This window comes from Dermochelys coriacea, chromosome 27 (assembly GCF_009764565.3).
Source record: "Dermochelys coriacea isolate rDerCor1 chromosome 27, rDerCor1.pri.v4, whole genome shotgun sequence".
Taxonomy (NCBI): Eukaryota; Metazoa; Chordata; order Testudines; family Dermochelyidae; genus Dermochelys; species Dermochelys coriacea.
The window spans coordinates 7,638,295-7,662,830 of NC_050094.1; the positions used below are offsets into that span (position 1 = coordinate 7,638,295).

The following is a 24,536-nucleotide window of genomic DNA, read 5'->3' on the forward strand; positions in this document are numbered from 1 at the left end:
ATGAATTCCCTGACTCAAATACTCAATTGCGAACCCAAAAAAAAATTTGAAGGGGAGTTCAACTTAAACAGAATATGAACCACCTTCCCTGCATCCCTCCCCTCCCCACTTTGGGAGTACTAGCACCATTTTTAATTTAATGCAAATGGATTTTAGATTTGGGGTCATCAACCCTTCATTTTGCAGTGTTCTGGCCTATCCTCAGAACTACTCAAACTTCTTGAAAGTTTAGACACAACCTCTTGGGATGCTACATATATTTCTTTAATAAAATACTGTTATTTTTTCCAAGATCTATACTCCATGACTAATGAAACTGGAAAGATTTAAGATATCTAGTGACTAAAGAGAGATGCATTAAACTGTCCTGTGACTAGTCTTACCTCCCGAGATTTCACCCATGCCCTTGTCATCCAAAGATGGGCTGTTGCCTAATGCTCTAAATTCTAGAATCTCATTTTCCCCTGCAAGGTCTCAGCACTACCAAGTGGAAAGGGCTAGGACACTGATATTTCATCTATGGCAAGCAGGGTTATATACTGCAAGGATGACAAAAAGGTAATAGCTTCTCTTAGGAGACAGCACTCTTGACAATGACAAGTTTACTGGAGCAGAATGAAAAACTAGAACTCTAATAAGCTGGTTCAATGTAAATTTTTTAACATAATAGGAGTACTCATAGAAGATACGAGGGTTTAATAGAGGCTATACTCAAAAGGAACACGGAGTCCACCAAAGTAAAGAAGGCAGTTAGAATGTTTCAGTTATATTTTACTCTTTTCATAGATAGTTTGTATGAATGTTCATATTACAAAATTAGCTGCCATGGCCCAAAAGTGTATGGAACTTCAGCAAAGCATTGTATTTACTCAAAAGAGCACAAATACTTTCTTTAAAAAGAATTTTGTGAAATTGTATGACTTGCACCCTCTCAAGCTAAATAGAGCTAAAAGAGTAAAATTATACATAATTTTACGCTATTTTTGGCTTTAAATTACTTTTCAATCAGCTGTTATAAAATGATTATATTTGTATGTCTATCACATTACAGATTTTTGCATTCAAATCATTGTAAAATGTCTCATGCTGTAACAAAGGCTTTTAGTACATACTGTTTCAACAGCAGCTCATTGTTATTGCCTCAGAACAGTTATTTACACAAAGCATCAAACAAGAAAATGCAAGAGAAAGACATCCAAATTATTTCCCCAGAAAATCAACTGCAGAAAGTAGGTTACCAAAAAAAAAAAACCCTAATAAAATGCTTTCTAGGTAGGAAACATCAATAAAATGCAGTGCTTAGACAGCAGCATACTTGTACAATTGTGTCCATTTCTTCCCCCTACCTCCACACGCATCTCTCCCTCCACTTCAATCTTAAAATCCTGAAATAAATAACTATTTCAACAGATCAAAAAACTATATAACCTCTAAACATTTTTTTCCTTGCTTAGGGAAAAGGGAAGTTGCACAGTCATTTAATTGCAAATCTAGCCCCTTGCTGAACATTAAATAGGCAGCAGCTGTTATCAAAAAGAGGAAAATATTTAAGAGGCAACTTTGTACAGTTAAGAGTATTCAAATCTAGATGAAGTTGCCAACTCACCATGCATTCGCTTCTGAAGAAGAAACACAAAGTACAGAATTCACATTGTATTACGCTTTCAACATTCACAACTACAGATAAGAAACGGTACTCATGTATGCCATTCCCTGATATCTAACCGATCTACAGCTTTTATCTTTATGCCAACCATAGCATAGAATGTGCAATACTGTTTCAGTGCCCTGTGTTTGCAAAAAAAAAAAAAAAAAAAAAAAAAAGTTATCTTTCTGAACTATACTGGTTTTAAATCCCTGAAATATCCATACCGTATGTGGAAGGAACTATGTTTTGCACCTTTACAAGCTTGGTGCAGATATAGAAACACACCAATATTTATTGTGCAATTTCACTAACATGGGGGAGCTATCTTCCTCCCCCTAAATTAAGTGGAAAAAATTACTTGCAACATTAAAAATCTAAATCAAAGCACTGATGTAAAGTTACTGGTAAAGATTAAAAGTTTTATAATCTTTTTTTGTTTTAAAAATCATAAAAGGCATTCAAGGGATATTGCAAGTTTGAGTTTTTTGTTTTTTTTTTTTTAAAGCATCAGAAGTAGCAAAATAATCAAACTACCTGGAAGAAAGTTGCAGAGACAAACACCCTCTGTACATATCTGTATGTTGCTGTAATACCCAAATTAATTGTTAAGTAGTGTGGATGCAAAGAGCATTTCTCTTAATGGCCAATAGCGTTTGAAGAAGTGTAAGGTTATGAAATTAACTAGTTCTTTGTACCCTGTGAATTAAAAGTCTACACATGGCACTGAGAGATAGTTTCCCACAACGGTTTCACATGGCTTTCACTTTTATTTGCTTCATCTTCATCTGCTTCTTCTCAAGTTTTTTCTGCTCACGTCGCAAAGCAGCTTCCTGGAGAAAAGGATACAGAGAACTGAATGAACATCAGTATTCTCACTCAAAAAGCAAGCTGACAATTTGAGAAGGTCAAGATAACACAGCTAATTAACAGGTTTCAGAGTAGCAGCCGTGTCAGTCTGTATTCGCAAAAAGAAAACGAGTACTTGTGGCACCTTAGAGACTAACAAATTTATTAGAGCATAAGCTTTCATGAGCTACAGCTCACTTCATCGAATGCATCCGATGAAGTGAGCTGTAGCTCACGAAAGCTTATGCTCTAATAAATTTGTTAGTCTCTAAGGTGCCACAAGTACTCGTTTTCTTACAGCTAATTAAGGTATTGTGTTCAGGATGCAGCCTCCTCTAGAGAGTCAGACTGGCAAACAATTAACAAATCAATAAATAAGTGAAAACCAGCTGCACTTTTATGCCAGATCTCCAGCAGGAGAGAAGATAATACACTGCCATGCTTCTGGAATACCTACACGTAGCCTCAATGTATGGGAGACACTTGCTGTTAGTTCTTTAGCGGTTCTGAAAATCCATTATACCTCCAGCCGGCGCTGTTTCTCCGGATCTTCCTCGTTCATAATTCGCTCCTTCTCTGCCCGTTTCTTCTCTTCCCGGCGGGACTGGGCAGCCTCCTGCCTTTGCACGTGAGTCAATTTAAGGAAGTTCTCTTCTACTCTGGCCCTGTTCTTATCAGCTTTTTGTTTACCCTTTCCCCCAAGAGACAGAAATAAAAACAGTTAATACAGATAAATGATTGGCACTAAGGCAACAAGCAAAAAGAGGGACAATGTCTGGAATAGCTACAGACACTAAAAATAGCTCCTCCTCAGTATTTAAATGGCAGTTCTACTCTGAAAGTGATTCCACATGTATTGCCTCCAGATTAAAACCTGTCTGGTTTATGTGTTCCCCCACCCTTCTCCAATATTGGTCAGCTATACAAACTCAGGACCTAAGTATTAAACTGGATTCTTTCCTCATTATTTCAACAGCAATAAAGGTTCTGCAAGTCAAGTTAGGCCCACAGTCACACAAATACAGTCCCATTGCACCAGTGTAATTGACTGGAACCTAGTTCTGTGGGCCTTATACATGAAGGAAGAGAAGCCAGTTCACTCTCAGCTGTACTGCTTTGCAGAGCTAACAAGTGTGAAAAGCAATTACAAAAATTCTGTTACTAAAGTAAGCGAGTCTGACTAATACATGTATGGAGCAGATCTGCTGCTGAATAAAATGGGGCTACTTTTCTTTTTTTTAATATAGTAACTTTTCAGAGTGGAATCACACATTAGTAAGATATGGGCAAGTATATTGTCTCTTACTTCAAAAAAAGCTTTAAAAAGTTTAAGAGGAATTTTCCTTACGACTATGCATCCCAGATATGGAGGTTTATCATCTAAAGGCAATAAATGCAAGATCCTTAAATATCGCCTTACATCTAATTACCTCAAAATTATTTGCAAATACCCTTTCCTATGGCCTTTGTGTGCATTAGTTCTTGATCATCTGAACTCATTACCTTCTCTTCAGACTGAACTACCTCTTTTTTTTTTTTTGCAGATACTCAACTCTACACAACTGTTGCCATCTCTAATCACCCCTCTCTGCCTCCCATGGCCAAGACAGACTGTGGCTGTATCAGCTTCCTTGAGTTAAGTGTGCAATAGTTTGAATGCTTTTCTTATGCAAGAAGTAGCAGAGAATACCAAATCCAACTGATATTCCCCATATGATTTAAGGCAAGCAGACTAATCACCATAGATGTTACAGTTGAATTTTAAGGCTCCTCACCTTACAAAAGTTACCACGGGACCTTTAACCATAAGTAGTTTTATATCTTATCTGACAGCAACACACACAGGAGCATGCGACTTACTTCTCTATTTAGACGGAACTTTTTCGCTTTGTCAATAGAATAAATAACCATGTTCATCAAAGGCAGCAAAGCCTCCATATCCTTTGGGGAAGTGTTGCCTGAACCAGGCACTGTAAAGCAAAGACATTTTCAGCAGATTAATTCAGGGACATTGGCAGGGCTTTTGCTATTAATTAGAATGCCCTCTCCATATTGCTCAGCCTGCTTATAAAAGCCTGCAAAGAAAGATGCTCTAATCCTCCTTTTAAAAATGAGTTAATTAACAGAAGTATTTGCTTTGGAGATTAAATTCAGATTCTTCAGATGGCAGCAGGCACAATTCTCTCAGACGATACTTCCAGATTGATTAAGAATACAGGCTGCAACCATGTTTTTATACTGGTATGAAATTCCTGCTTTGATCATTGCAAAATACAATTTAAAGGCCACAGCTTTGCCCTCTGACAGGCCCACAGCTTCCTCTGTAGTCAATGGGAGATGTGTGTATGCATTTGAAGGAAAAATGTGGTCTTTGCTGAAAATAACTGGAAGCCCTGTGGGTTAGTTTTTAATTTAAAAGGTGCTAAGCCTGGCAGCCCTGACAGCTTCTATTAATCAAAAAACAAAAACAAAAAACCCCACACCACAAGCACAGCACAGATAGCAACAGGCATGACCATAAGCTGTCCCTCACTGTCCCAGTGCTGACCTACTGGGATCACCATTAGGGATGATATTCCATTCTTGACTTGTGGCAAGTTGGTTGTTTAGCCCTCATCGCCGTTTGTGGGATATGGACATCTGCCCACAAAAAGTGGACAGAAAACAAATTCCTTCCCCAAATACCATAAAACTGCAGTCAGACCAGAATGACTTTTGATCATTATTGACTTGGGCTGAATTTGAACTGGTGACCTAGAGAACCGAAGCTCCATTATCAATGCCATATACCACTCAGTCCCTTACGGTGCATTATTGCATCCCTTGTACTTGTTACTCAGGGATCCTGTACCTTTATCTACTTGCATTTAAGTCACTAGAAATACTGTCTACTATCCCAAAAGTGACATGCCTTGGGCACTGTGATCAGACTTTGCACAGATAAGTTATTGGAAATCTTTCCTTACCATTAAATGTAAACAATAGTGTCCTTTTAGTGTCGGGCAGTTTTAAAGGCTGACCCTCCCTGGCAGAAGAGAGGAAATAAAGGAGTAGTTGGATTAATAGGATACGGACATAACAAAATATGGACATAACATTGTACTGTGTATTTCTTAACACACACTAGACTACCGCAGAACTGATAGCCACTTGCAAACAGCTGGTAGCATTTAAAAATAATATAACTGATATTCAATTATTTTTTCATTGAAACAAAACAAGGTTTCAAACAATAGTTTCCCTGAAATGAATTTTTCCCCCCAACCAGAAGACATTCATAAAATAAGTGTTAATGTTTAAGTAAGTAGGCAGCACCACCCCACTCAGTAACTGATGGAGGCAATCCAAGATCTGATGTGCTACTGAGAAGATTCATACATTTGCTCCATTTCTGGGCTCTATGACTCATGTCACAATCGAACACGAGAGACATAGGTGCCAGAAAATTAGAAGTGAGCAGCTCCTATAAAATCCAAGTCCCGTCTATCACATAACCACCCTCTCTTCATTCAAAGCACCCCTTAAGGCCAGCTTCTCCAGCAAAATCCAGATGCCAATCCACCACAGAAAGATACTTCATTCCTGTATGGAATACTGGATCTCCAAAGGGCATTCCTTTGGAGGCATTCCAAAGGATCCTGACGCAGGGAAGAAAGGTAAGCAGCAGGATACGGACCCTGGACTTCAGGAAAGCAGACTTTGACTCCCTCAGGGAACAGATGGCCAGGATCCCCTGGGGGACTAACATGAAAGGGAAGGGAGTCCAGGAGAGCTGGCTGTATTTCAAGGAATCCCTGTTGAGGTTACAGGGACAAACCATCCCGATGAGTCGAAAGAATAGTAAATATGGCAGGCGACCAGCTTGGCTTAATGGTGAAATCCTAGCGGATCTTAAACATAAAAAAGAAGCTTACAAGAAGTGGAAGGTTGGACATATGACCAGGGAAGAGTATAAAAATATTGCTCGGGCATGTAGGAAAGATATCAGGAGGGCCAAATCGCACCTGGAGCTGCAGCTAGCAAGAGATGTCAAGAGTAACAAGAAGGGTTTCTTCAGGTATGTTGGCAACAAGAAGAAAGCCAAGGAAAGTGTGGGCCCCTTACTGAATGAGGGAGGCAAGCTAGTGACAGAGGATGTGGAAAAAGCTAATGTACTCAATGCTTTTTTTGCCTCTGTTTTCACTAACAAGGTCAGCTCCCAGACTGCTATGCTGGGCATCACAAAATGGGGAAGAGATGGCCAGCCCTCTGTAGAGATAGAGGTGGTTAGGGACTATTTAGAAAAGCTGGATGTGCACAAGTCCATGGGGCCGGACGAATTGCATCCGAGAGTGCTGAAGGAATTGGCGACTGTGATTGCAGAGCCCTTGGCCATTATCTTTGAAAACTCGTGGCGAACGGGGGAAGTCCCGGATGACTGGAAAAAGGCTAATGTAGTGCCCATCTTTAAAAAAGGGAAGAAGGAGGATCCTGGGAACTACAGGCCGGTCAGCCTCACCTCAGTCCCTGGAAAAATCATGGAGCAGGTCCTCAAAGAATCAATCCTGAAGCACTTAGAGGAGAGGAAAGTGATCAGGAACAGTCAGCATGGATTCACCAAGGGAAGGTCATGCCTGACTAATCTAATCGCCTTTTATGATGAGATTACTGGTTCTGTGGATGAAGGGAAAGCAGTGGATGTATTGTTTCTTGACTTTAGCAAAGCTTTTGACACGGTCTCCCACAGCATTCTTGTCAGCAAGTTAAGGAAGTATGGGCTGGATGAATGCACTATAAGGTGGGTAGAAAGCTGGCTAGATTGTCGGGCTCAACGGGTAGTGATCAATGGCTCCATGTCTAGTTGGCAGCCGGTGTCAAGTGGAGTGCCCCAGGGGTCGGTCCTGGGGCCCGTTTTGTTCAATATCTTCATAAATGATCTGGAGGATGGTGTGGATTGCACTCTCAGCAAATTTGCGGATGATACTAAACTGGGAGGAGTGGTAGATACGCTGGAGGGGAGGGATAGGATACAGAAGGACCTAGACAAATTGGAAGATTGGGCCAAAAGAAATCTAATGAGGTTCAATAAGGATAAGTGCAGGGTCCTGCACTTAGGATGGAAGAATCCAATGCACCGCTACAGACTAGGGACCGAATGGCTCGGCAGCAGTTCTGCGGAAAAGGACCTAGGGGTGACAGTGGACGAGAAGCTGGATATGAGTCAGCAGTGTGCCCTTGTTGCCAAGAAGGCCAATGGCATTTTGGGATGTATAAGTAGGGGCATAGCGAGCAGATCGAGGGACGTGATCGTTCCCCTCTATTCGACACTGGTGAGGCCTCATCTGGAGTACTGTGTCCAGTTTTGGGCCCCACACTACAAGAAGGATGTGGATAAATTGGAAAGAGTACAGCGAAGGGCAACAAAAATGATTAGGGGTCTAGAGCACATGACTTATGAGGAGAGGCTGAGGGAGCTGGGATTGTTTAGTCTGCAGAAGAGAAGAATGAGGGGGGATTTGATAGCTGCTTTCAACTACCTGAAAGGGGGTTTCAAAGAGGATGGCTCTAGACTGTTCTCAATGGTAGCAGATGACAGAACGAGGAGTAATGGTCTCAAGTTGCAATGGGGGAGGTTTAGATTGGATATTAGGAAAAACTTTTTCACTAAGAGGGTGGTGAAACACTGGAATGCGTTACCTAGGGAGGTGGTAGAATCTCCTTCCTTAGAGGTTTTTAAGGTCAGGCTTGACAAAGCCCTGGCTAGGATGATTTAACTGGGACTTGGTCCTGCTTTGAGCAGGGGGTTGGACTAGATGACCTTCTGGGGTCCCTTCCAACCCTGATATTCTATGATTCTATGATTCCATCTGTGTACTCCTCACCTCATGCCTTTGGGGTATCATCGGCCTAACTTTAATTTGGTAGCCCCTGGGCACAGGGAGCTTGTCTTCATATTTATCGAGTACATACACCCCATGATACTATGAAAACCAAGTCCCTAAATTTCTGGAGGACGCTCAGGAGCCTAGTGCTTTCAGTATTTTGCACACTTGCTGGTTTATACTTGCATCAGATAAAGTTGTTAGTTCTCTTATTGCAATGTGGGAATTATATGGGCTTCATAATAAATTATTCACAGCATATCGGGCTCGTGTATTGGGACAGCGTTAGCTTCAGATTATTAGATATATTGTTAGCAGGTGCCCCAAGTGACATCACTTTGAAAAAGGAGGCCTGAAGCTTTGAAAAAGTCAGCGAGTCTGTACTTCTACAACACAGGTGAGAACCATGGAGGAAAGACAAAGCTAAGATAAGAAACCAAGGGCAGAACAGTAAAGACAGCTTCATGTGAGAAAGGGTAAGTGACCCTTGGTTTTCTTAGAATTGTCAACCTCAATGAAACAAAAAGATGCAATATCATTTCTACGATTCACAATGCATGCAAACCATAGTTTTCCAGCCACGGTGTACGTGGTTTGTGATTGGTATTTCTAGGTTCTTCATCTTTACTTGACTGAGACCCTTTGCTGGCAGTTGGTCACTTCCCAAGCAGCGGTGCATGCTATACCTGGCAATTGTTAAACTGGGTGGAGCAGCCCAAGTTCCAATGAAATCAGATCACACAACTGATCAACAGACATCCCGATCTTAGAAAACTAAGAAAGCATCTGAAAATACTGGGAACTTCTGGTTACCTGCTTCACCTTTACGTCCTATTCCTATACATCTCCCCCAATGCAACAGGTAGCCTGCTATAATACTCACACAAGTATGTCAGTCTATACTTTGTCTGCTGCTCTGTTATAAAGCTATTAGAAGAGGTCTAGTTTCATACATACTCTTGCATAAGTTTTGGACCGGAGAACTGGTCTGAAAAATGGACGGACTCTATCTTGTCAGCATAGTGTGTGAGGAAATGTACCATCTGAAAGAGAAATAGAGGTTAGTTTTTTGTATAACCAATTCATCTCCAACCTGTCCCCTGAAATGGTTTGCTTATAGTGTCTCTGCGTCCTGCTTTTTGACAATTCTTGTGCTCAAGTTACCACCCTGATTTAAGTGACTCTTGCTAGAGAAGAGCTCCATGCAGATAAACTAGATCCCAGTCCTGAGTGAATGTTAGCAACTCAAGGATGCAAGATGGAAAGTTCTCATTTGGGGCATGACATTTCATCCAATGATCAGCCACAACTTCGAAGGTGTATACTGAAGGTCTTTAACACTCCACCACTTTGGCATCGCTTCTCTGCCTACTTCTGCATTGCAAATGACAGCTTAAGTCCCAAGTTTACAATTGATATGCTAATATATAAAAGTGAATACAGATGTGTTCTCCATTGACAACAGTATCCATTTTCTGTCTCTTGCATTTGCTTTGGAATCTTTGTTTCTCAGGGTTCTCTAAGGGAGAGAACTATGTGGCATTCAATTCCCTGCTGTATCATCTGTGGGAGATTCCACACTGAATTCCAGCCTTAAAATGGCCAAGCCCATCAAGAAAATGCCTGAGAGTTTCTACTGGTTCTTTCAAAGTTACCTTTGTGTCCATCATTCCCTCCGTGATCTCTCCCATCTCTGACAGGATAGCCAGCGACTCTGGAAGCCCATACTTTGCCCCAGACTTGGGTTTGTCACTGCAGAACTCACTCTATTGGAAGGAGGAGAGAAAAAAAAAAAAAAGTCTTATTGGGTTTGAATGGCGCCTAGCACAATGGGGATCCTGGACAGTACTGAAATACAAATAAACATGATTTACTGTTTCTTAATTCCATCTGACCGAGGACAGACATTTTCAGCATGAAGTACACTCCCACTATATATATATATATTTTATAGTATTCTTAATTTAGTATCTTTTTTTAAGTTTTGAGAGGTTACTTGCAGTTGATTTTTACAGATGAGATGAAAACTGACTGCAAGGATATGTGGCACCTTAGAGACTAACAAATTTATTTGAGTATAAGCTTTCGTGATAAATAAATTTGTTAGTCTCCAAGGTGCCACAAGTACTCCTTTTCTTTTTGCGAATACAGACTAACACGGCTGCTATTCTGAAACCTGTAAGGACATGCTGATATGGATATATCAGGGAACTGATCCATCTTACATTGGTTTTGGCAATATAGCAAAGCCTGTACAATGAAGTGGGTGGGTGAGATTCTGTGGCCTGCGTTGTGCAGAAGGTCAGAATAGATGATCAGAATGGTCCCTTCTGACCTTAGTACGTATGTATCTATGTAAGTGCAGCAGAAAAAACTGACCCACATCTTGCAATTTCACTTTGCTGCTGCTGTTTGGGGAAAGTTAAAAGCAGCAACAGTGGCTCTAGAGCAGTCTAGAGAGTTGGTCACATCAGGAAAGATTCTTTGAAAGTATCAAGATTTGAGAGTGGATTTTTTTTTTTTTTTTTTTTTTTTAAAAAGAGGGGATTTGTTAGTGAAAATTTAAATTCTGCAGAAATTAAAAGGTTAGGTTAGCTGACTTGTCAGAGAAAGTTCCCCATTCATCAGCAGTGAGTAGATTTTTTTGAAATTGGACAAAGTAATTGGTGCTGGATTAAGAGAGATCAAGCAAAAATTTAGAGCACCTGTCGACACATCCAAAACTCCATTTCGAGAGACCCCTTGTAAAGGTGACAAAAAGTTTCCTTTCCCTTCTGCTAAAATTGCCAATATAGAAGCAAATCAGTGCCAGTTTTAGGATGTGGATACTTGTCCACTGGGAACAAGACTGAGAATGCACTTCCCAAATTAATTCTAATAGGCCACTTAACTTTCAGTTATTCTGTACTGGCCCTGGACTTGAGCAAGCAACCTAGAGATGAAAGACTTTATACCTCATTACCAGTCACCTGAACTATCCATTTACTTCCAACTTGACCACACACATACCAGGTCCTGCATTTCCTTCTGAAGTCGCACTAAGGCTTTTCTTGTTCCAACAGCAAACACATAGGTATCCATATCTTCATCATTCATTGTTACTTTTATTTGCTGAGAAAAAAAAAAAGAAACCAGTAGTGACTGGATTTATACTATTAATTATTTGTATTAGCATGGCACCTAGGAGCCATAATCATGGACTAGGCCCTGACAATAGACTCCCCCAGCCATGGAGCACTTGCAATGGACAGATCCAAATCTTATTGTGGAACAAATGTTTTCACTCCAAAAAGTTAGCTGTACATTTTCTTTTGAAATATCCAGGTGTTCTTTCAACAGGGATAAAGCTATTCAGTTTATGTCTGGACTTAATGGCTTCTTTTCTCACTCCTAAAACTATACAGTAACTGTCCAACAAAATTAGAAAGCAGAGTTCCCAATCTCAGGGTTTATTGGCAATGGGCAAAATAGAGCTGAAGGAGGACTCAGTTTGAGCGCATACTAGATAGCCAATAGCAGACTTTGCATGCATTTGCCACTTCTGAACGAGATAGAATAAAGAATACATCAACAATAAAAAACTAAAATATAACAGAAAATATATGAAAAAGTAAAACCTAACAAGTACTACCAGAGCATACCCCCCTCACTTTTCCTTACAGCATGCCTCATGGATACTGTGTCCTCTGTATGGATGCTGGCATTTATACTTTGACATGGTGATATAGGCTCCCATTGTCCCTAACACTAACAGCTGTTTGACACCAATTAGCTTTACCAGATGCACAATACCAGGCAGATAACAGATTACCGAATGCGATTAGGCTGCACTCATAAAAGGGTTCAGAAGACAGAACAACTGTTTGAGAGGGCAAGTCACAAAAGCAAGTTTTGTCAAGATGAAGTCGAAGCATGACAGACTTGGTTCACAAAACCACATGAACAGTAAAACCCACAGATACACAAACAAATCACCAGTCATCAGAAGTTTGGTGCATCATAAAAAAGAAAGAAAAACGTGAATGGTGTTTGCAGATCGTTTCACAGAGTTACTTTGTTTGAAGGAAGAAAGCTGCGTTTCTCTCTGAAGCCACTGTCCGGCTAGTTGTGGGAAAGACCAAAAGCCTAGTAGAGTTGAAGGAATGCAACAGGAACTATGCACAGTAAATCTAAAGAACTGAGTGCATACCACTTGGTCACAGACTGGCCTCATCATACGAGCAAGTACATTCAGAAGGTCTTGCCTCTTGAGAAACTGAAAGAGAGAATGTTTTAGTACAGTAGACAGTGCTGCAGTTTTTGCATATTTAGCAATTTACTGGAGGGTAGTAGCATCTACTGGCGGGCTAAGGTCTTGTCTGCATACACAAAGATTCACTAGATCAACTTAAATATGCTTAGTTAAACTGGGGCCACTTTGTATGGACTGTTGATTTAAAAAACGGGTTATATCAGTTTAGCTTGAGCCACACTGAAGTTGCACCAGTTTAACTAATTGGTATAAAAATCAGCTTTAATTGAACTGGCACCACTTTGTGCAGAGACCAGGTCTTAGAAATCTACAAAGCTTTCCATTCTGCATTTGCTCCAGTGATCACAAAAAGCATGTATTTAGTACTACATTTATGAATCAAATATTCAGCTTAATATGGAAGACATCTGAGTTTCTTCATTTTTCATTGGAATCTGTTTCTATAATACTAAGAGCTCCTTCTGCTAAGATAGAAGTAAATGGACATTAAGATAAATAAATGTAGTTGTCAAAGTTGCAAAGGGACAGAATTTGGGACTGGCTATCCTATTGTGTCTGATGGGAAGTTTGTGGAGGTATTAGTTAGAAGTTCAAAGGTTAAAAAAAAATTGGCAAAGGCAATTAAAATGAAATTTTAAATACCAGTTTACTTTTGACCATTTTATGCTATTTTTTCATTCTCCAAGCTAAACGTAAATACTGCAAACACTTACTACTGGGGCACAGCATGGTGCTTATTATTAGTCTCATGGTTTCATTTTTTGTTTCTCAGGTGCTAGCTCAAATCTGTAGTGTTCAGTTTGTAAACACTGCAGGGAAATATTTACATCCAAGCACAAAACTTTTTTTTTTTTTTTTTCATTGAAATAGGGGAAAAAATCATGGAAATATTTCTACTTATCTTAGGTTGGACTGGCTCTGCCAAGCTAATAGGAAAAAGACAAGTTCTCCCCACCACAAGTGATGAGTACTTCACTGGTTCAAAACCCAGGACTTGATATATTCAGTGACCAAAAAAAGCACTACTAGACTAAAGGATCACTAACAGTTTTCTAGTCCAATCTCTTATCCACCATCATGACCAGGAACAATTGCCCCACACCACCAGACAGTGGGAGTTCTCCACTTTCCAGAAGTATTCATTGGTACTCGTCTCAGATCACGACAGATTGAACATTGGACAGATCTTAAAATGCTGGTATAATAATAAAAGTGACTATGTAAAAATGGCCACTACTCATTCAGCATAGCTGCTTCCTGAGTGTATTCAGAATCCAGTCTGCTGACCAGAACTTCCACATGTTAGTTAGTGGAACAATATTGCAAGATTCCCCCACCCTTACCTTTAGCTGAATAAGCATTCCCTCACAGCACACCCTGCCAGAGCACCATAAGTTATATATGTGTTCGTTTTCTTGGTTGAGCTTCCCTGTGCTTGTGGCCTCTTTATTTGTCCCATCATCCCCTGAAAGTAAGAATATATTAGTTAATAAAAGGAAGTGTAATCTAATGGTCGGTGACAAATAGTGAAATGGCAACATTAGGATTAGAATTCATGTATTCCTGGGTTATTCTATTGGACTACAGTGCCATCTTAATGCTCTCTTATGCAACTTATTCTTCACCATTATGGTCGCTGCATTTAGATAGCATTTCACCATTGGAGGGGTGGTATATCACTTCACAACATGCAGAACTGCCATTAATATTAACAAGTACGGCCAGAGGAAAGGCTATTTCTCTCCCCAGCCCATTCTCATCAGTAATATAAACCAGTCACTTTCAAAGCAGTGAACAGTTGGGCGTAGAAACTGCAAATACTAACCAACAAGGGCGAAGTTACTTTCCAGCAACTCCTTGTGAGTGTTGAACCAGGCCTGAGCTAGCCGGTTGTTTTTATTCTTCCCAATGATGTAGTTCATGATGTAAGCAAGAAGACCAGTTACCATCAAGATCTCCATGTAGTAACTCTCCCAACTGTTTTGAAGATGTGCAGGGACCTGTGGTGAGCGAATGAAGTAATTTTATTACTGGATGTAATGGATTCTACACAATCATGTGTTTTGAAACGTGTAAGTTACCAGAGAAGCTTCATCCCTGAATGACAGTGATAAGCTTTGCTAAAGCTATGCTATAGACTAGAGCCTACTTAGGGCCAACTTCATTAGTGACAACGGCTTATTTTGTACGAGCAGCAATCATGCTGGAAGATAGTTGATACAGTATTCTGTGACCTTAGGCTCCAAGCATTCACACTCTATAAACACTACTGCAATAATATTTGTACAAAATATGCCTTGTGTGGTACCATATGAAAGCTAACACCATTCTGGTTATTAATATAACTGTAAAATGCTATAATGTTATATGTGAAGTTATGAATTCCCTCTGTATGATGTTTGTAAAATGTGTTTGAACCAGACAAGACTGGGGAATAGGTAAACAGGTTTTCCCCCCCAAAGGAAAAGCCTCAATCCAGGTGCAATCATAGACAATTGGCCATCACAGTCAAGTGATCCTCCACTGGCATATTGGAAGGTGAAGGGACAGATCAATTTACATTGCAGAAAGTACCTCTGGGCAAGAAACAGCATGGAAAGTTCTCCATCAGACTCCATTGCACTTTTTGTCACAGGAGGGGCACTGAACTTTGAGAAAGATACATTTCAAAAGTTCACCGGACTATAAAAGAGGGGCAAAGAACCCCAAAATGATCTTTCAACTCTGCCGACAAAGGAATCGAGCACACTGTATTTTGTGGGAGATCCTGACGAAGCTGATAATCAGCCATCTTGCTGGAAGGAAGTGTGGTAAGAACCTTACCTTGAACCAAGACTGTAGCCTGTTAAGTTTTAGTCACTAGAAAGCGTTTTTACTTTTGTTTGTAACCATATCTGACGTTATCCCTTATACCTGACCTCACGTAAAATCTCTCCCTGATTAAATAAACCTGTTTTATTCTTAAATCTACTGAGTATTATGTTTGATTTGAAGTGATTAACTCTAGTTAAAGCAACAAGCTGCTGTGCTTTGGTCTCTTTAGAAGAGCAACGGAGCTTATTACTCCTGTGAATATTCCAGAACAGGGCTGGACATTTCTGGGTACACAGCTTTGGGGTCATTTGGCTAGTAGCAACCAAAGCTAGGAGACCAGACCGTGACTTTGGTATAACAACCAGGCTGCTGATATCAGAGTCGCTGAACAAGAACTGCTCAACACACAGACACTCAGTGCATGCTTGTACACTGGCTAGAAGCGTCTAGACATGGAGCTACAGAAGCAGACCAAGGCACACAGGATTACAAGACAAGCGGTGACACCATCTCTCGCTGGTCTGAATTGCACCCTAGAACATAGCATATGCCTAACACAAGCTCCCTAACCAGTGTGGAGAAAAGATTTCTTTTCCAAGAGCCAGACTGTGCTAACTAATAATCTCCAGTGTAGTCAGCCTAACACCTCATCGCAATCGTAACACTACTCTGTTCAGCTTCTTACACTATGCCCATCACTGCATTATCTGAGCACCACCAAGAGTATGACTGAAAGCATACAACTGTGCTGTAACCAACTTTTGAAAGCGTTTTCAGAACACAGTTAGGAGCCCTAGTGCAAATAGTGACCAAAATCTAATAGGAAGATCCTGCTGTCTTTGTGGAGTTCTCTTTTTGAAGTCATTAGAGGGTGGTTATTAGTTTTACTGCCAAGATATTGCCCCTCAGTCAAAAGAGATGATGAGGTATTTCCCACTGGCACATTTGATTACAACATTTTAGAAAAATGTAACTCTGCCCTTTTTGTCTTTTAACTGCTTTATAAAAGCCTCAGGTTTTTTTGGAATCAAGAGGACTCAATATTGTACATTTCAAATTTGCAATGTTCAACCCCCGTTACACTTAAAACGCCCAACAATTTAAATACAGTTGTTATAACTATCATTAGAACATGTTCTTTTGTTGCCTGTGTAATCAAGATACACAAACATGTTAGAGAACCATGTTTGCTGTGGTACACACTAACTAAAACGTGATTTATGATGGTTATAGCATGTTTTCTCTCTCTAACATAAGGATAAACCATATTCTAAGATGCTTTGGCCAAAACCCATGTTTAAAACACAGTTACTTTTGTTGCTGAGACATTTACTGATCACGGGCATAATATTAAGGCAATCTGTATTCCATGTGATAATAATAAACTAGATCAGAAGACACCAATTCAGTTTGAGTGCACACGAGCGGGAAGTACTAGCAGTTTTACATAGTTGTTAACACATTAAGGAACAAGCCATCTACAGTTGAATACATCAGTTTCAAATGTCATGATATTACAATCTGTGACAATCAGCATAATCCAGTGCATAGGAGCACTGGAATGGGACTCAGGAGACCTGATTCCAATTCTGCTACTAACTGTCTATGTGATGTTGGACATGTAACGTCTCTGAGCAGTTTCCTTTCCCACCCTTTTTCTTGTCAATTCAGATTGTAATTTTTTCAGGACAAAAGACTACCTTTAACTACGTCTGTACAGCAGCTGGAACAATAATGCCTTGTTCTCTGCAGGGCCCTCTAGGCATTACAATACTACAAATAAATCAGAGTGCTGAAAGGAAAGACACTCAGACATTTATACCTACATCAACAATTGTTATGGGGTCTTTGCTTTTGCTGGGAGATGCATCTGTTTTTTCTTCATAGCCTTCAAATTCCTCATCATCATATGGCTCACTCTCAGTATCTCCTTCCTAAGGGATAAGAGCACAAGCAGCCTCAACATCTCAAGCCTGAGAAGCAAGTGGCAAACACAACTGAAGTGGGACAGAAAATAAAGGGATATGCATCGTCCCTCTAAAGCAGCAGTCTCTTTTACAATGTTACAGCTGAGATTTTAAAGTTAAGAAATGAAAATTGCTGGGGTACAAGTGTTTTGTTTTTAATTTGGGACATCTCTGAAATAAAATGTTTATTCACAATTTTATGAAGATTTAACAGCCATTTTCTTACATGCATAAGGTGCCTTTCAACCCCAAGGACATCAAAGTGCTTTATAAACCAATACCCAAATGATTCTCAAAAGACTTATATTTATCACTGAAATGCACCTACCTCTGCAGTGAATCATAGCAACCTCTCAACAGGACACAGCAAAGCCTTACAAAGTTTATGATGGGAAGAGACGATGACTACATGCAATTGAAACTGTATGGGACATTTAGGGTGATTATATATTGCCTCCCAAGTTAGACCAGGACACAGAAGTTACTTTACTTCTGCAGAAGTGCCATGGGATCTTTAATGACTGCAACTGGTTGGATCTCTGTTTTAAAGTTCACTAGGAAGATGTTCTATCCAGCAGCAGAGCTCTCCCTAGCACCACAATGGGTTCACTATCTACTCTAAAGGAGGAGTACCACTTTCTGAATACCTTAGGTGCTCCTTTGAAATATTCCATCTAAGTATTGACCCTGCCAGACTCCACATAGCTTGGAAGATCTGATAGGATCACAGCATAAGCACTGCAGTGGGGTATAGTACAAGAACAATCATGGATCTTGGTTTGAAACTGAAAGGGCATTTCAAACAAGAGGCAACAAGGGGCAAAGGCATGAATTTGACATTACCTGTGCATCTGCATCATCAAAGTCCTCCTGATTTTCATCTTGACCTTCAAGCTCCACAGTGGCCTCCTCCTCATCATCTTCTGTGGTTATGATCCTCTGGGGAGATTCTGTGGTTACATCTTCAGTAACATCTTCAAACTCAGCAAAGTCATTATCATCGTACTCCACAACGTCATCTCCGTCCTCAAATTCATCGAATTTGGCCAAAGAAAAGCCCCATGGGACGAATAAAACAGCAAGGAAGATCCACAAGCTCTTCATTGTCACTGCAAAAAATTCAAATACAAAACGATCAGGTTAAAAGGGGGAATTTATTTAGTTCTCCTAAGGTTTAAACATTAAACATCTGCGCAATTATGGGAATGCAGAAGGACGGTACAATTATAAGACATTGTCTAATCAATTTCTGAGCTCAGGCTCCGTAAAAGGCAAAGGGGGGTGGATTGTGAAAAATCTAATGATTAGCACAAGAGACAGAGACAGAGACAGGACTCCTGGGTTCTTTCCCAGCTCTATCAAAGATTTTGGGATAAGTTACTTACCTATCAAAGATGGGTGAACTGAGACTTAGAGAATGTACCTCATATCATACTTACATCACATAGAGGCTCATTTGTAAAATGCTTTGAGATCCTGGCATGAAACACTATAGAACTGACAAGTCTTAAATTAAGAGGCATTAGCCCCAAGGAAAGAGATACATTCTCATACTCCTATTCCTCCCCACAACTAAGAGGAGTTCTAGAGATTTCCCCCTCCCAGCTTTTCTTAAAAAATAAACAATAATAACGCAATTCTTTCTCTACTCAAGTTTTCCAACATGCAACTCACACCTCTCAAGTTTGAGACAGGGGTCTTTGCAGTTCAGGACAAATGACACTGACATCCTAGTCCCTATATACTAAAGGCACTTAAAAAGTATACAATGGATCACATTAGCAAGTTACCATGAGCCTGAAGGCTGCATCCAATTTGCATGGCATGTAGCAGACCCTCTCACTTAATATGGAAGAGATTCCCTCCCAGACAATCATAGCAAGTAACTAGGACTGACAGAGCACTGAATTCTGAGAACTGTGGTCCCAAAGATCACAGTCTGGCTTCTCCTGCTAAAGTCTCTCACCAAGTGTTCAAAGAGACAAAATTCCTTTTTATCTTCTCTCTCACACACACACACAGGGTCGAATAATGAAATGGAGGATGTACAGGTGTCTGAGCCAAGTATGCATGCTTCTGGTACCTTTATCAAGTTTTTGCTTAACACCCAAGTATGGGTTCCCTATCTGCGTTGGTATGGAACATCATTTAAATACACACCTGATAAAGAAATAAAAACATTTGTACAAACAATGCCTAGCCAATTGGGAAGCAGTCTGATTTTAATCAAGTCAGTTTGCTTACTAAACAGTGGTGACTTATACTGAAAAACCTTCCCGCACCAGATTCCTGATTTAAAAGACACACAGCAAGGGAATGTGCACATTAAAATTAAATAGAGAAATCAACACAGACCATTGAAGCTAAAGGTGGAGTATTTGCTACTGTTTATTTAGCAAACTTGCCTATCACGGTGTCCTTAGGAACATATACAATATGTAAGTTAGCTATCATTTTATCCATGTTCGGATAAAAAGATGGACTCCCAATAAGACACTCTCTACAACAGAATCACTCATCAAATGTCCAAGTGATCAACTCTCTCCATTTTTTGTTCATTTTAAAGAACATAAAAGAGACTGCACCTGCAATGGTTATTACCCATGTACTCAGGTCACTACATGGAATAATTAGGTAGCAATAGCACCATCAATGTCACAAAATACACTTGATCTAATCATTTGAAACAGCAGAGCAGCAATCGTGTTCTGTTACTTTCAAACAACATATCCTTGATCATTCTCAGATGTGCGTACAGGAATGGGTCCTGCTGAGCAGTTTCTGCTTTTATTCTGGACCCATTTGTTATGTGTTTAACAAAGAAAACTGGGAAGAGTATGGCTGTTTCACTGGGACGGCAGTGTGGGCCATTGAATAGAAGACTGGACTGGGACTCAGGAAACTTGAGCTTTGTTCCCAGCTCTGCCACTAGCCTGTGGTGTGACCATGGGCAAGTCACTTCACTTTCAGTTTCCCCAGTCTCTACTTTGTTTTGTCTACTGATCATAAACTCTTAAAATAGTACAGTACCTAGCATAATGAGGTCTCAACTGAGGCCTCTAAGAGCAATACTAAGTCAATCACAGCACTTCAGACACTTGAAGGATTACCACTGAGTTTGATGGAAGCAAAGCTCATCTTCTTATTCTCACTGTGATGCTGTTTTAGTTACCCGAAACTAACAGAAACCATTTTTTGTTACCATAATGTGATATACCTCTGAGTACTATTTGTATGGCACCCAGAGCATTCAAAGTATTTTAGAGATAACAAATGAGTCCCTTTCTTGAAGGCCTTCTACTCTAGACAGACAGCCTAAATAAGAAGCGTACAAGGGTGCGCATGAGCAAGATACAATGCAGCTAGATGAAGCACTGAAGTTCCTTAGGAGCTCCACAAATTTTATGTAAATTGAATGAAAGAGATGATACTACTTATGAAGAGAGAATGAGCATTATAAGGGTAGAAACATTAACTCAGCCGGGCTATATGATCAGCTGAACATCCCCCATTCCTCTGGAATAGGGAATCCTGAGACTACTAAAGCAGATCCAATTACCAATTACCCTGCCACTTCTGTAAAGCCATATGAAAAATGGATTATGACTGTGATTCCCAAGAGGTATCTAACCTAATAGATTTGGGTGTCACAGTGAACATATTTTCAGCAATGGAGACCTAAGCACAAAACTGCTTGAAGCGCCGTACTTCATAGTGCTTCCTGTGTGGTCACCACAATTCATATGGTGCACCGTTTCCCCCCTCAGAGGGGACAATTCACCAGTTGATCTGCCTCTGGTAGCAAGAACAGAGGTGGCAATAACTCACAGCTTCCACCACTGAAAAATGACTCATAGCAATGCCCTGCGCCACAGGGCACAAAGCCACACTGCTATCTGGAATTTAGGACCATATATTATGGGGTGGCACTGTTTCTTGTAGGGAGCACTTACTGCTCCGGGATTAAACCTTTTCCCTTCCAAACAAGACAAGTTTCCAGGATCTCGTGAAAAGTCCTTAAACACACACAGTCACGGTTAGAGTACCTAAAATTAGCGCTGTAGCTCATGAAAGCTTATGCTCTAATAAATTTGTTAGTCTCTAAGGTGCCACAAGTCCTCCTTTTCTTTTTGCGAATACAGACTAACACGGCTGCTACTCTGAAACCTAAAATTAGCTGTGTCCCAGTTCTTAGGTGCACATCACACTCTGCTCCACCTGTCAGCTTTGTTCTTGGGAGCAGGCAGGGTCCCAAAAGACATTGCTGGCTCACCCCAATGGAGCAGCTGGGCAGAGCAAAGCTCCACATGCCCAGGGCACACCCACCATGGCTCAGAACCCCAGCACCCTTAAGGGGGTGGAGGAGTACTGCCACACACGGCCCAGCAAGAGAAATCAGGAGTTTGGAAGTCATTATCATTGGAAGTGGTGGGGGAAGGGGAAGAGATTTCTCCAGAGCAGTGTTTTTCAAACTGTGGATCATGACCCAGAACTCTAAGGCACTAAGTCACCTTGCCCTGGTCAGCACCGCCAACCTGGACGTTTAAAATCCCATCGGCCGTGCTGCCCAGCTAAGACAGGCTAGTGCCTACCTGTTCTGACACCGTGCTACACCCCGGAAGCAGCCAATAGCAGGTCCAGCTTCTAGGCAGGGGGGCCACAGGGCTCCACGTGCTGCCCACGCCCTGAGCACCGGCTCCGCACTCCTATTGGCTGGAAACCAGCCAATGGGAGTGGAGAAAAGCAGTACCTGCAGGTGAGAGTTACATGAAGCCACTTGCGCGCCTCCACCTAGAAGTTGAACCTGTTGCTGGCTGCTTCCCTGGCGCAGTGCGGTCCACGGTGCCGGGAGAGGCGGGAAGCCTGCCTCTGCCCCCTAGCTGTACCGCTGACCGGGAGCTGCGGGAAGCAAGTCCACGCCCCAATCCCCTGCCCCAGCCCCAACTTCCCCCCCCCCACCTGGAATCCCCTCCTGTACCCCAAACCCCTCATCTCCAGCTCCACCCCAGAGCCTGCATCCCCACCCCAGAGCCCCCTCCCATGCCCTAAACCCCTCATTCCCACCTCCACCCCACAGCCACACCCCTCTGCCCCGGCCCTGAGCCCCTCCCACGCCCCTGTGCCCCGGCCCTGAGCCCCTCCCACGCCCCACACCCCTCTGCCCCGGCCCTGAGCCCCTCCCACGCCCCTGTGCCCCGGCCCTGAGCCCCTCCCACGCCCCACGCCCCTGTGCCCCGGCCCTGAGCCCCTCCCACGCCCCTGTGCCCCGGCCCTGAGCCCCTCCCACGCCCCACGCCCCTGTGCCCCGGCCCTGAGCCCCTCCCACGCCCCACACCCCTCTGCCCCGGCCCTGAGCCCCTCCCACGCCCCACGCCCCTGTGCCCCGGCCCTGAGCCCCTCCCACGCCCCTGTGCCCCGGCCCTGAGCCCCTCCCACGCCCCACGCCCCTGTGCCCCGGCCCTGAGCCCCTCCCACGCCCCTGTGCCCCGGCCCTGAGCCCCTCCCACGCCCCACACCCCTCTGCCCCAGCTCCACTGGGTCGCGAGCATCAACCATTTTGTTCAACTGGGTCCCCTGAAAATAAGTTCAGAAAACCACCTGCCCCCGAGGAGAGCGCAACTGGCGTCAACATGGGGCCTGTCGACCCCGCCTGGCGGGGGACACCGAGGCGGGGGAGGGGCGGGGGGGTCCCCACTGGAACCCACAGGCCTCATGCAAGTGCAAAGGGCTCCCCCGGCAGGGAGGGGGCCCAGAGCCGCTCCGGGGTCAACGCCCGCGGCCGATTCCCAGGGCGGGGGAGCCGCGCCAGCCAGTCCCCGCCGCCGCAGCCTTTACCCGAGTCCGGCCGGCGCGCGCGCCACCTAGGCCCAGCCTCGCGGCGCTCAGCTCCCCGCCGCCAGCTGCGCAGCCTGCGCGCTTTGCGTAAGTGAGCGCAGGCGCAGAGCGAGCGGGGAGGCGGGGTTCCGGGTCGGCCGGGGCACAGCTGCCTCCAGGGAGCGGGGGCCGGTGGCTGCGGGGGCCGGGTGACCTGCTGCCCGCCGCGCGCGCTGCAGCCGGCCCCCCCTTCAGGTTGCCAGGCAACGGCGCGGCAACACAGGAGGTCACGTCGCAGCCCCTTGACATCAGTGCCACCCCCAATCCCCACGCTCCGGAAACCCCGTGGCGCTATGACGTCACCTCAAGGCCGGGCTGTGACGTAAGGGAATGCGGTGACGTCCCATCCGTGCCATACCTTGTCACCCGCGATGTCACTTTGAAACGTCACCAGGTTGCAGGGAAGCTTCGTCACGCGGTGACGCAGCCTCGCAGCAGGTCGTAGGCCCCACGCTGACTTTGTCGCACGTGAACCCATTCAGAAGATACTGGGTGGGCCAGGCCGTTGGTCCAGCTAGCCTGGCTCCGACACTGGCCAGTGCCAGATGCATCACAGGGAACGAACAGAACAGGGCAAGTGCGTGTGAGCCATGCCCTGTCATCCAGGACCAGCTTCCGGCACTTGGAGGTTGAGGGACCTGTGGAGCATGAGGTTGCGTCCCTGACTATCTTGGTTAATTGCCATTGATGAACCCGTCTTCCATGAATTTCTCCAATTCTTTTGTGAACCCAGTTATGCTTTTGACATTCATGACATCCCCGGCACTGAGTTCCACAGGTTGACTGTTAGTTGTGTGAAGAAGTACTTCCTTTTGTTTGTTTTAAACCTGTTGCCTGTTCATTTCATTAAGTGACCCCTTAGTTCTTGTGTTACGTGAAGGGGAAAGAACACTTCCCTATTCACTTTCTCCATACCATTTATGATTCTAGAGGCCTTTTATCGTAACCCCCTGTAATGAGGCGTTCGCTTGCCTTCTTAATTGGAGCTGGGCTAACAGGGGCCTGGCTCAGGATTTCCTGGCCAGCACCCGTTACCCGCCTCCCCACTTAAGAACCGCAAGGTCCGGCCGACCTCGACCCCTCTGCCTGGGGGGCTCCTCCAGGGAAGTTCCCCACTCTTGGCCAGGTGATCCCCCGGCATTCTCTCCTGCGGTTTTCTCCATCCCCCTCCCGCAAAGTGTACACTGCTCGGGGAGTGGCTGCCCCCATAACGTACACGGCTTGGAGTGGCTGCCCCCATAGTTCCACCTCTGCCTGCAGGTTGTCACACTAGT

The 24,536-nt window shown here is 43.1% G+C and overlaps 1 protein-coding gene across 6 annotated transcripts; it reads right to left on the minus strand.

The window, feature by feature from the left end:
- Positions 1–754: 754 nt before the first annotated feature.
- On the minus strand, positions 755–23,552 carry CCDC47 (coiled-coil domain containing 47). 6 transcript variants are annotated; one of them, XM_043503573.1, is made up of 14 exons: positions 23,224–23,552; positions 19,179–19,548; positions 18,232–18,497; positions 17,248–17,355; positions 14,433–14,607; positions 13,951–14,072; positions 12,545–12,610; positions 11,365–11,466; positions 10,011–10,121; positions 9,313–9,398; positions 5,461–5,519; positions 4,355–4,464; positions 3,018–3,185; positions 755–2,478 (listed from the first exon to the last, which is right to left on the minus strand). In XM_043503573.1, the coding sequence occupies exons 2-14, from the start codon at positions 19,207–19,209 to the stop codon at positions 2,398–2,400; spliced, it is 1,485 nt and encodes a 494-aa protein (XP_043359508.1). In that variant the 5' UTR covers positions 19,210–19,548; positions 23,224–23,552; the 3' UTR covers positions 755–2,397. The 6 variants fall into 6 exon arrangements, with proteins under 6 accessions (XP_043359508.1, XP_043359510.1, XP_043359511.1 ...); XM_043503575.1 differs by having other exon boundaries at positions 19,472–19,548; positions 23,224–23,331; XM_043503576.1 differs by lacking the exon at positions 19,179–19,548 and having other exon boundaries at positions 18,232–18,501; positions 23,228–23,508.
- Between the last annotated feature and the right edge of the window lie 984 nt (positions 23,553–24,536).

Bases quoted from the DNA above. Each gene is read 5' to 3' on its own strand.
- CCDC47 (XM_043503573.1), bottom strand. From the start codon at position 19,209: ATGCAAATTGGATGCAGCCTTCAGGCTCATG. The intron at 17,356-18,231 runs GTAATGTCAAAT...CTTATCCCTTAG, and splicing joins TTGATGATGCAGATGCACAG to GAAGGAGATACTGAGAGTGA. The intron at 10,122-11,364 runs GTATGTGTGTGG...TCCTTCCAATAG, and splicing joins AGAAGGAAATGCAGGACCTG to AGTGAGTTCTGCAGTGACAA.